Source organism: Gymnodraco acuticeps, unplaced genomic scaffold, assembly GCF_902827175.1.
Source record: "Gymnodraco acuticeps unplaced genomic scaffold, fGymAcu1.1, whole genome shotgun sequence".
NCBI lineage: Eukaryota > Metazoa > Chordata > Actinopteri > Perciformes > Bathydraconidae > Gymnodraco > Gymnodraco acuticeps.
In genome coordinates, this window is record NW_022990346.1 from 294,138 (window position 1) to 306,322 (window position 12,185).

Consider the following 12,185-nt stretch of genomic DNA (forward strand, 5'->3'; position numbering starts at 1 on the left):
ACTCAGCAATCCAGAGATTATAGAAAAACCTTCCAGTGGCATCCTAGTACTGGCAGACTATGATACTGACATTGAGCACTGCAAGGAAAACATAGCCCTCTTATCAATTTACCAGTTAGATCACATTATATGTCCACTTTAACTGTATTTTTGTATGAGCTGGGGTTTCGACCCCCTTCTGATATGTCCAGCAGTAACATTTAAAGTTGCAGCTTTGCTAACCGCAAATGTGTCCCACAAAGCACTGCAGCAAAGCCTGGAGATCACATAGGAAGCAATGGTCCCAATAGATCATTTTCTCTGTCAGGCTTTTACTGTGGGGATCATCCAAAATGTGTGATAAAATCTTAGTATCATTGTTATCATTGTTGTGTAACCTGTAGATTTAAATAAAATACTGTCATTAATTCAGTCAGTCAGTTCAGTGTGACAAGCTAAAAACAGAGTGACGAATGGGTCTGTTGGAGTCAGTATGGGACTTATTTAAGAGGCTTAGCAACATTACATGGAGTGGTGGGCATATCTTCTTTTTTTTTACACAGAATAAATTGAATACTTATATATAATACTTAATGTGTGTGTGCATTGACAAAATGCAATGAAACTAACAAAAATGTATCTTGAAATGACGGTTGTATCATTTAAAACATTTTTTATTTAATCATTCTATCACTAGTTCTGACAAAAAAAAGGCTGAGGTAAGGTCCAGCTTAACGGTATAAATTAACCAAAAAGCCAAAACCTAAAAGTCAGGCCTTTATTTGATGTTGCAATCTTAAAATATAATCATGAGGAGTTGAATCAAATTATTTGTATATTTTGCATTGTTGCACTATTTGTTTAGTAGCGACAAAATGGTAGGCAAATTTACTTACATCCACAATGAAGAAGTCAAGCCAACACCAGGCATTTGTGAAGTACTTGACGAAGCCGTAAGCCACCCATTTCAGCAACATCTCCAGGATGAAGATATAAGTGAAAACTCGATCTGCATACTCCAGAATGATCTTGATTGTCTTCCTCTGCTCAATGTACACGTCCTCAAAAGCCTAAAGAGCAATTACATTGTCAATGGCTAACTTATCACTTTCAGCATTTTACATCGTGTTTAACAACACATTAACCCCAACTGTGAGGTAAGCCACACATTACAGTATTTTGCTTATTGTTTGATATCTCCAAAAAGGATTTCAACAAATTACCAATACTATTTCCATTTGGGGTGGGGTTTTTATCACTGTATTATGGTAGATTACTATTATTCTTGAACACCTTGTGTTATATTTTGCAAAAGCAGCTATTATGCTTTGTTTACCTTTTCAGACAATGAGTGGTTTACATAGTGAAGGAAAACTGGTTGACGAACGACATTTTTTGCATAGTCAAACTAGACTTATAGTTCCCACAGCTCTTACATTCTTCATTGCCCGTTTCCTTTCTTTAGCACACACGTAAGTGTTTTGATTTGGCCACGGGCCTTCCCCCTCCAGAAAGCTGCAAACCCAAGCGGGATTCTGCCGCTTAAAAGCTTGGTGCATTACAGCACTTTTGCTGTCCATTAGCAACAATCATATGAAGGGCAGCTGCAGACGAAAAGCTGGTAGTGCTTGAGCACATCTTTAAGAGATTCACTTTCGCTAAATAATGCCACATTCTTGCTTTATTGAAATGTTCTTCTTTTTAAGATGTTATCTCCTTCATTAATCATAATATTGCAAGTAACTTATTAGTAAAATTATGTTTATCAACTTGTAAACAAAAGTGGGGACAGCCATACATTCAACTGCATTCATATAAGGGAGGCGTGTGGTGCAGTGGATTGTGCATTGTGTTCGGATCAGGGGGTCACAGGTTCAAACCCCACTGCAGTCAGCATGTCGTTTTGTCCCTGGGCAAGACACTTCACCCCAAATTGCTCCTGTGAGGATTGCCCACGGTATTGAGTATGTAAGTCGCTTTGGATAAAAGCGTCTAACAAGTGACATAAAATGTAATATTTGCATAGTGATAGTAAAATAACTTATTTTTGCAATGTTCTGTCAGTAGTACAGCAAATATTGTTTAAATCTAATTATAACATTGCTTCTACTGCTTTTTAATTGAACATCTCAAATTTGTGAGAGTGGAGGGCTATTCAGTCCATTGCCATCTGCACTATGGCACTAAATCCTACACGCTAGAGACCTTTAAACTAAAGCAGTTAATAGTCTGCCAAAAACAAAAGAGACACCAGTCAGTTAAGCGCACCAAAATTCAACAGGGCCACAAAAACCATCCTCTGTGTGTGTGTGTGTGTGTGTGTGTGTGTGTGTGTGTGTGTGTGTGTGTGTGTGTGTGTGTGTGTGTGTGTGTGTGTGTGTGTGTGTGTGTGTGTGTGTGTGTGTGTGTGTGTGTGTGTGTGTGTGTGTGTGTGTGTGTGTGTGTGTGTGCGCGCGCGCTCGTGCATGTGTGCTCTTACCAGTGCTCCACTGCTGAGCAGGATCATGAAGATGATGAGGGTTTCAAACCAGTTGTGTTCTACAATCAGGTAGCAGGTCTTCCTCAGCCACCACCAGGGTTTTCCCCAGCCGTGAGTGATGGGAACATCACAGCACTTGTATTTGGCAATACACTCTGTGTTACAAACAAAGACACAACTGCTGATAAACACAGAAGAGAAGCATAAAACTACCAAGAACACATGATCATTTACCACAGAGTCAGATAATAAATAGCACCTACCTTCTGTCCAGCAGACCGCTGGATCAACATACTCCTCCACTACCTCCACCACTGCAACATCCTCCACATCAGGCTTGATGTCTATTGTGCTGCCCTCAGACGAACTGGTGTCATCCAGCTGGGACAAACAGAGGAGCAGAGAAATCAGTTCAACCTTACAGGCTCAGCAGTGAGATGGTGAAAGTGTGTGAACACGGCATAGTGCCAGGACAGCCATTACATTAATGCCCCTTGGGTTTATATGCAGAACATAATTTATTGCTATAGGCAAACATGTTGTAGCCATGTAGTGGAGCTAGTTCTCCCTCTGCCACGCCTATTCTGCAGGGTTATTAATAGATTCAAAAGGAAAGCAGTTAAACTTGCCCAGTGATTGATTGTGCTGGTAATGATGGTTATTTTAATACATGCATAAATAGACATTCTTCAGTGATGAAGGAATCATTTAATTGAGATGAAATAATGAAACAAATGCGTTTCAAACAAAAGAGTCAGATTGAAAGACAAAATATATTTGTGATGAAAAGTACATTTTTTATACACAATTTATACCATGTGTATTTTTGGAGGCCTATTACTTTTTGAATAATGTACATGTATGAAAAAAATGCTCTGAATATGAAAGCAAGGACAGAAAAAGGACAGAAATGCTAAATTCTCATTTTAAGCCGTTAAACCCACAGCCTGATGAAGTACACCTGAACCAATAAATCATGTCATTCTATAACAATAGGTCAAGGTGAGTCAGGGCAAACTAGTCACACACCAGTATACCAGCAGCCTTATTTTTTTTTAAATACCCACACATGCAAACACTCAATTCCCAAGAGGATGATACTGCACTTTATAATCTTAAATCGTCAGCAAAGGTCCGCATTCACACTCTTTTCTTCTCCCTCTCTTTTGTATTCCTTTTTACCTAACAGCCAGATGGATCCCTGCTCTCCTGATTGGCTGTTAGCAGCTCTGTCTGTGTCTACTCCCTGCAGTGTAGCTCGTGGCTGGCTGTGGTGCAGCGAAGATTGTTGTGTGGTTGGTTGAGGGAGCCCAGTGGAATATGAACCTGGTGCATGTACGGTAGTGATGCTGCTGCATTATCTCCTCTCCTCCTACAACAAACCAGGTCAAGGTGACCAAGGCATCAGACTTCTCTACAAGCTTTACGTCTGGTTTTCCATTCTCAAACATTCGAGTTAAATAGTAGACTAGACAGTGTCTTACTCTGACTGTCGTTTCGTCAGGATTTCCTTTGTGTCTGTCTGTCTGTAGGGTCAGCATTTAGGCTCAGTGTTATAGCTCTCATGTCTAAATGGATGTTCTGAAATGTCAAGTGAACTAAATGTCTTCAGTGTGGCAGCTCAGACCAGCTCTGCTTAATGGATCAAAAGATGCTTCATGGGCACAAACCCAAACAAACACACACATATGCACACGTGACTTATTACATCACGTTAGGTTACATGAAGTCACCTTTTTGTTAAAAAATAATGTAGAAGCTTTGGGAATATTTTATGACAGCTATCGTTTATCTCGGAATTGGCCACAAATCATAATTTTCCTCTTTTAAGGAACTAACTGACCAAACTATCATCAAACTTTAAAGCAAGGACATCAACACTGCCATATCTCTGCTCACATCTTTCTTTCATTCTCACACCCATACCAGTCCTTCATACTCACATCTTTACTGTTCTCCACATCAGATTCACTGCTGAAATCTTCCGTGTTAAGGTTTTCAAAGTCTGACTCGCCAACAGCAATAGGAACACAGACAGTGAGGTTGGGATTGTGGATGAAGGACATGTAGTCTTCATCTATCATATACTTTCCCACACTGCTCCCAATGCCACTGGTGGTGCCATTGCCATTTTTAGCATAGTCCAATTCACGGTTGATGTCCACAGTGTGGTTTGCAATGCAGTTGAGCTTCTTTTCGTACATCTCATCCAGAGGCTTCTGTTCATCTTCTTCAGGCTGCAAGAAAGAAGAACAAATATAAAAGGTTACTAAAATGAATTTCGTCATAGAACTAAAAAAAAAAAAAAACTTTCATATAAAGACAGATATAACTCAAGAGTATTAAATAACCAAGAATTGCTCATGCATTTAGATGATTAATCATACGGTACCTTCTTGAGCACTGATGCTACCAATATAGCCATGTGAACCTTGAACCAGGCAATCCCTATCTTAATGCGGGCCATAGCGAGCTGGAGGTTGTTGGGCTCCCCGTCGTCATCTGTTGCAGCGAGGTTGTCGGCACTGAACGAGCTCAGCAGCAAGGCCAGGAACAGGTTCAGCACCTCAGAAACAGACACCACAAAAGCTGGAACCCATGCACTCACAGTAAATGGTTCACAACTGGGAAACTAAAGTGAGCTACTATCAACCACAAGCATCAAGACTATGATATTATTGTCTTTTCTTACCACCAGGTTTCCGATGACCATGACCATCATGAAGACGGTGAGGCACATGGTCTGTCCTGCCACCTCCATACAGTCCCACATGGTCTCAATCCACTCCCCACACAACACTCTGAACACAATGAGGAAGGAGTGGAAGAAGTCGTGCATGTGCCAGCGAGGCAACACACAGGTCACGTTGATCTTACACACACAGTCCTTGTAGTTTTTGCCAAACAGCTGCATGCCCACCACGGCAAAGATGAAGACGATGATGGCCAGCACCAGGGTCAGATTACCCAGAGCTCCTACTGAGTTGCCAATGATCTTGATCAGCATGTTGAGGGTGGGCCACGATTTGGCCAGTTTGAATACTCTCAACTACAAAAGAAATAGGACATGGGATAATGAAACAGTTATACATGTTATGACAATGATGGAAAAGAGGTTGGATTTGGCGTGTCTACAGTATACTGCGTTAGAAATAGGGATTTATCAGTCATACATCGGCATTGGCACATTGGCAAATAAGGTGAAATAATTACAATTATGCATTGTTATGAGTAGAGTATAACGCATATTAATTACGGGCCATAACACATTATAGAAATATAAATCATATAAAGTCTTATCAAAGTTCCTATAGCTATAAAGAACAAAAGTTGATAATAATAAATAGGATAAGACAAATCAGCATTATGCAAAGTATAAAAAGTATTTCTATTTTTATGATAAACATTTTCGGCCTATCCCTCATGGATAGGCCGAAAATGTTTATCATAAAAATAGAAATACTTTTTCAGAAAAGATAAACAGATGGCGTTCCTCCTCTCTTCCGCTTACCAATCGGAATGACCTGAGCACTGACAGACCCTCCACATCAGCCAGTCCCAGCTCAACTAAACTCAGAGTCACGATGAAGCCATCAAAGCAGTTCCAGCCTCCTTGGAAGTAGTAATAGGGATCCATGGCAACCAGCTTGGCAAACATCTCTCCAGCAAAGATGCCTGTGAAAACCTGTGGATCCACACGGGATATTAGATACGGTTTATAATCTTTTTCTTATTAAAAAAAAAAAAGAACATCACAGATACATTTGGGATTGAGTTTCATGGAATGTATTTCATGGTGAAACAGAATAATAATTCCATTACATCACAAATGGAAAACAAAATAAACAGCAACATTTTAAAATGTTTTCTTCATTCTAGAGGACTTGAGGCGAAAAACCTGACTTGCTTACATTGCATTTATTTGATGTAGTGCTGATTAAAAATGGATTGGTATTATCTTTGAGTGAGGACTTCTCTGACATGGCAAGGTCATAGAGCAGTGGCACGTGTTGTAGCAGAACCTGTATGGAGCTGTAGTTTTTTAGCCTGTCCTATATCTTCCCCCCAAAGAGTTTATCATGTGCCCTATTAGTGCTGCAGAAAACACCCAATGATTCATACTGCACCATGCATCAAGCTGATTCCCCTGACTTAAGTTCCTGTTACACTCCTGACAGCATGCCAATCCCTATGACCTCATTTCCTGTCTTTTGTACTGGCACTGTGCCAATACTGTTGCCCTTACCCTTGCAAGGGTGATACCTGACATCAAGGGCACTGACAAATCAAAATGTCTGCTGCACATTTGGTTATTATGCCTCACACTATGACTGCTAGTTGGCATGTGTAAGAGTGCGAGAGAGAGACAGAGAGAGAGAGAGAGAGAGAGAGAGAGAGAGAGAGAGAGAGAGAGAGAGAGAGAGAGAGAGAGAGAGAGAGAGAGAGAGAGAGAGAGAGAGAGAGAGAGAGAGAGAGAGAGAGAGAGAGAGAGCGATGCTTAGAGTTGAGTAAGCAGGATTCAACGGAAGTAGGAGAGAGTGACCTGGGTGGGGGTGAGGAGAGTTTGGGGAGCAGGCTGGCTGGCTACATTAAAAAGGTACTAAATCTTTAATGAGACCCCATCACGGTCCTATATACACTATCCTTGTGTGTATTCTTAAGTGCACATATACAAAATGATGCGCTGATGTTTGAGGTTAGGGAAGGTAGGTGGGGCAAACCTGCAGTGCTGCTGTAGCTCCTGAGACAGATAATCAGAAGCATGCAGGATGGGTGGATGTATGGGGAAAGCATTACAAAAAGAAATACATTTTTCATGCTCCAAGATGTTTAGGATTTGGTTGATCTTCAAACAAAACTACGCTGATAATTGTCAAAGCATAAAATAAGTTGCTTCTTAAATGTGTTTAGAGGTTGTAGACAATAAAGAATATTCCATTTGAATTGAGGGAAATCAAAATGTTTACAAACACAAGGGTAAGGATTATTATGAAGAGTAGATGTACACCTTTTAAAGGGGTTAACTTGCAGAAAGGATGTGACAATACATTAAGAGCATTAATTTCACTTAGAAAGTAGTTACAAATGTATAAAGATGATTATTATTTGATGTGAAACATTTGGATATAAAATCTGTATTTGTTTTGTAAACCTAGTAGTGAAAGGGTGGACTATTGTCAATAAGCACCCACATAAATTACATTTACTGCTTATTCATAAACCACTAATACTATAACTAGTACCTATTTTACTACAACTACTACTTAAAAGCTACAAAGACAAAGAAAAAGGACTGAAGTTTCTCACCAGGTTACCAACAGCCAGGACACCCTCAAACTGGGGGGTCATGGGGTAGTGCTCCATGGCCATGAAAAGGGTGTTGAGGACAATACAGATGGTGATGGCCAGGTCAACAAATGGATCCATGACAATCAAGTAGACTACGTGTTTGATCTTCAGCCACATAGGAAAGCACTCCCAGATCAGAAAGATGTTGGCAAACTTGTACCAAAAGGGAGGACATTTCCTCTGAGACTCCTCCAGCTCTGCAAGAGGAGAGGAAGAAGAAAGATATCCAAAAAGAGTGAGAAAAACAAAACAGTTAGGGAGTCCCTGAAGAAACACAAGCTAAATATTATATTTGTATTGTGTCCACTAAAAACCTCCTTGTGTGTGACAGAAAACATGTGTATCTGGATGCGTCTTGTCTAAATCAGGTAAATATCCATTTGAAGTGTAATTGCAAACAGTGTCTAGAGCAACATTCAATCCACAGCTCAAATTGTGATCATATAGTCAGGGTAAAAACAAAGGCAATTCCCAGAGCTTGCACATTTTTGATTGTAGATTGTATTGTGGTTCAAAGTCCGAAAGGCAAAGAAGAAACAAGTGTGCTGTCTGTACCCTCTAGAAGTGTGTTGGTGACAACGCTCATCTGACTGTTGGCACGGTCCTTTCCTTTGAAGGAGGAGTTGAGCTGATCCACAGATACCATGAGAGAGCCAGAGTGCTTCTTCTTAATCTCCACATCAGTAGTCTGTACTCGGAGAAAGACACAATGTCAGTCAGAGCTAGCACTCAATGCATTCCCAAAAAAAATCACATATTAAAACTCATGCTTTTAAGTGATCTAAACGATGAATGATGCCATATGTGAAAAACCTAATGCGATGAATGCAGCTCTTCATTCCAGATTTATACATCTTTTTTACAACTGTATGAATCGGTAAAATTAACAGATTCTTTAAATGTAGGCATTTTATGCAACATATCATACAACACATTTCAAATTAATACTGTCAATTCTCAAACAGCTGCCCTGATTCACCACAACTCAGGAGAGAATTAGGACTTACTATTACATTATTTAAGATAGGACTGCATATGTTGTCTCCCCTGTTTTCCTATCTATTGCAGTAAGTGACCAATATTAAAAATACTGGCTTTTATTTGAGAATTTACGGCACAGTTTCTAAACCTTTTATTGTTTACTGTACAGAACATATCTATGACCCCTAAGTAAATACATTAAACTGCATGCAATGACATGCATGTCAAGAACAGAGGGGAATTCAAGATGTCATTTGATGCTACATCATGCTAAATTTTAAGAAAGATAAAACTGTAAAAGCAGGTAAATTGGTTAAATTTAAAAGAGGGTTATCTCATGCTAGCTAGAATGAGGAAGAATATTGTTATCGTGTCCGATTTCTTCTTGCAACATCGTGGCTCAGGAGCAGAAGGTAAATGTGAAAGAAAAAGACAGAAAGAAATAGAGGGGTATATAAAAGCAGCGAGAAAAAACAGTGTAGGTCTGGATGTGTAAAGCCCCATCGAATAAAAAAAGTAGAAGCAGGCAGTGTTTTTGATCTTGTAAGATGTTTTGATCGTTTTTTTTATGAATGACAATGACTGTATACATAAGATGCAGACAGAAAAGTTAGGAGAACTAAAGAGGGCTGATATTAAAGTGCATTATTGTTAGATATTTATCATCATGATGCTGGTAAGGCAGGGAGTTTGTAGATATTGTTGGTTAGTGCCTTTAAGAACTGTTAAATAAAGTAGCAGTAGAAAAGGGAAATTAGAATTAAAGATGAAATAATAGAGAATTTAAATATTCAAGGGAGTAAAAATGGATGTACTGAATTTAGGAAAAAGAGGATCAAGAGCCAAGGGGGGAGAGGTTGTGAAGCTGCAGAGACCGGGGCCACCACCATCATGCCTAAACTGTATAGGTGTCCCATGGACGTCCTTACACTGTCATCAGTGGCTGCCTTATCTATTTTCACCTCAGGCAGAAGCCGTCTGCCGGGCCCAGGGCCGATGAGAGACACCACGCCATTGCAGTCCACTGTGCTGTTCCTCTTCCCTCCAGAATGGGGTGCCAGCGGGTGGATGCGGGAGGAGCCTTGGCTGTAGCCACTGTAGCTGTTGCGGCGGTAAGGGATGAACAGGGAGCCTCTGCGTTCTTCGCTCTCCTCTACCGTACTGTGCTCGTCGTCTGCAAACTCGTTCTCTGAGCCCATGTCCTTGGAACGGCCTTTGAAGCTGAAGATGCTGCTTCGGCTGTTGTGGCGTGACATGAAGGGAGAGCCCGGAATGCTCAGTAGTGACTGAAGAGGGAGAAACAGATTCAGAGAGGGGGAGAACGGAAGAGTTAACAGCAGGAGTCGGTCAATGTGTGAATAAAACGGGCAGACAAGGTGAAGAGGGCAAGTGGGGCACAGAATGAACCATAGAACAAAGAGAAAATATATGAAATTAAGGATAAAGGCACCACAAACAGATTATTGGCTTTAGTGTTACATATGAATAAAAAGGGTATCACAGGAGCTTTTTATACGCAACATACATTTTTTACAAAACAATGATAAAGAAGAATAAAAAACGTCTGTCATAATCATGTCCAATCAGACTGCATCTTTACATTAAAAATAAAGAAGAATAAAAAAACAAACAGAATCCAGACATTTTATAGTTATGGGACACTATCTTCTAGAACATAACCATATACATTATCGGACCATATACATTATCTATAAGACAATACATTGAGATTGCTTTTTCCTCCATTAAAAAGGTGGAATGTGTACTTTCCTGCAATCTGCTCTGAAAAAATAGAGGGCAGTATTTCAGCTCTACTTTAAGGCTTTCCAATCATTCTTGTATTGTAAACGTAAAGTATCTACACACCTATGACGTAAGGTCATAATTTCAATCAAGATAATAAAGAAAACGCTGCTTGAATATGTTAAATATGGTTTTATTCAATAAGTTGTCCAGCAGAGCACACGGTCAGAGTATCCAAACAAACTACTGAAGTTACCACTCAAATATCTCAAGGACCACAGGAGTAGAGCGAGTCCAAAGACCAAAGGGTGGCAAAAAGCGTACATTGACTGGCAGACGGTGGCTAGGGGAGAAGGTGGTCCAGCAAGCAGAGTAAAGGCTGGTAAAAGTGGCTACCCAAAGTAGAGCCCGGCATTGATCTGTCCCAACCTCCAGCGTCAACAACAGAGAAGCTTCTCCAAGTCCAGTTTGAATCATGTGGTGTTGTCAAGATGGAAAAATGCTGGATAGAAAGCTGACCCGGTCTGGGCTATGAAAGGTTGACCTCCAACGGATCAAGTTCATTGTCCAGGAAATGTATAATCAATGAAACATCCACACAAGGAGCAAAGCAGAGTCACCAGTATGTCCACTGTGAATAGAAAGGTGAAGCCGGGAACACATCTAAAGCTGCTGCTCCCTGGCAGAAGGATGACACCACTGGCATCATGACCACGATGGGTTCTGAGGTTATTGCCAAAGCCATCATCAAAGCTGAGAAACAGCAACATCTGCCAAGAAGGATTCCTCAACTGGAAGCTGTTTATAGACCTCGATTTGGGGTTAGGTATTGAACTTAAGGATACCTAACCCTCCTGGAGAGGCAGCTGATGTTCCCGCACATTGTGATCACTATGACACCATATTTTTTCTCTGGTCTAATTGATCAAAAAAATCATCTTGCTTGAGCAGGTGATCCCTTGGGCAAAGTGATTCCATGAGGCCTTTGATAGGACCTCTCAGAGAACTCGTAAAGTATGAGTAAATGGTCAGCAACTGCATGTAAAGTGGCCAGAGAGCAAGGTCTTCCTTTTGAAGATGGATTACGACACACTTATCATCAAGAGAGGGAGGCAATGAATAGCGATCAGCTTCAACCCTGAAGCAGCAGAAAGAGCCTCAAGATGTCTTGGGTCAAGACAGGAGATCTGTGGGGAGGATGTTGCTGACTTGCCTTCTGGGCCTAAATTAAGGCTGATCTACCTCAAATGTGTCACATGGGGAAGGTATGGTTGAAAGACTAGAAAGACCAATGAATTCCTGTAACAGCTAAGTTAAAAAGCACCCTGTATTTACTATATAGTTCTTCTCACTAACTTACCTGGTTCATAATGGATGTCTTCCTCCCGAGCCGGCCAGGGAAACGAATGGTGCTTTTCTTGCTTCCATCGTCTGACTCAGACTTAACAACCTTCTCGCTGTCTCCTTTCTCTTTATCCTGCTCTTTCTGACGCCATTTCTTCTTGCGATTGCGACGTTCTTTTGCACTCTTGGAGCTGAGCTTGGAAACCTCAGAGGAGCTGCGGGACAAGTGCCCTCCTCCTTCATCCTCTAACGCAGCTTCTGAAACTGTTCCTGCAGATGTCGCCATGGCAGCGGCCTGAGAAAAAGAAAA

At 40.7% G+C, this 12,185-nt stretch overlaps 1 protein-coding gene across 5 annotated transcripts in view; it reads right to left on the reverse strand.

Annotated features, from left to right (window-relative positions):
* scn8ab (sodium channel, voltage gated, type VIII, alpha subunit b) overlaps nt 1-12,185 on the reverse strand; it is a 46,980-nt gene that overhangs the window by 12,975 nt on the left and 21,820 nt on the right. For all 5 annotated transcript variants that reach the window (XM_034223852.1, XM_034223848.1, XM_034223853.1 and 2 more), the window contains 11 exons: nt 11,892-12,170; nt 9,751-10,074; nt 8,363-8,495; nt 7,766-8,004; nt 5,970-6,143; nt 5,151-5,507; nt 4,851-5,024; nt 4,402-4,695; nt 2,722-2,839; nt 2,459-2,613; nt 876-1,049 (listed from right to left, as the gene is read on the reverse strand). In XM_034223852.1, coding sequence (XP_034079743.1) covers nt 876-1,049; nt 2,459-2,613; nt 2,722-2,839; nt 4,402-4,695; nt 4,851-5,024; nt 5,151-5,507; nt 5,970-6,143; nt 7,766-8,004; nt 8,363-8,495; nt 9,751-10,074; nt 11,892-12,170 — 2,421 coding nt within the window. The remainder of the gene's footprint in view (nt 1-875; nt 1,050-2,458; nt 2,614-2,721; nt 2,840-4,401; nt 4,696-4,850; nt 5,025-5,150; nt 5,508-5,969; nt 6,144-7,765; nt 8,005-8,362; nt 8,496-9,750; nt 10,075-11,891; nt 12,171-12,185) is intronic.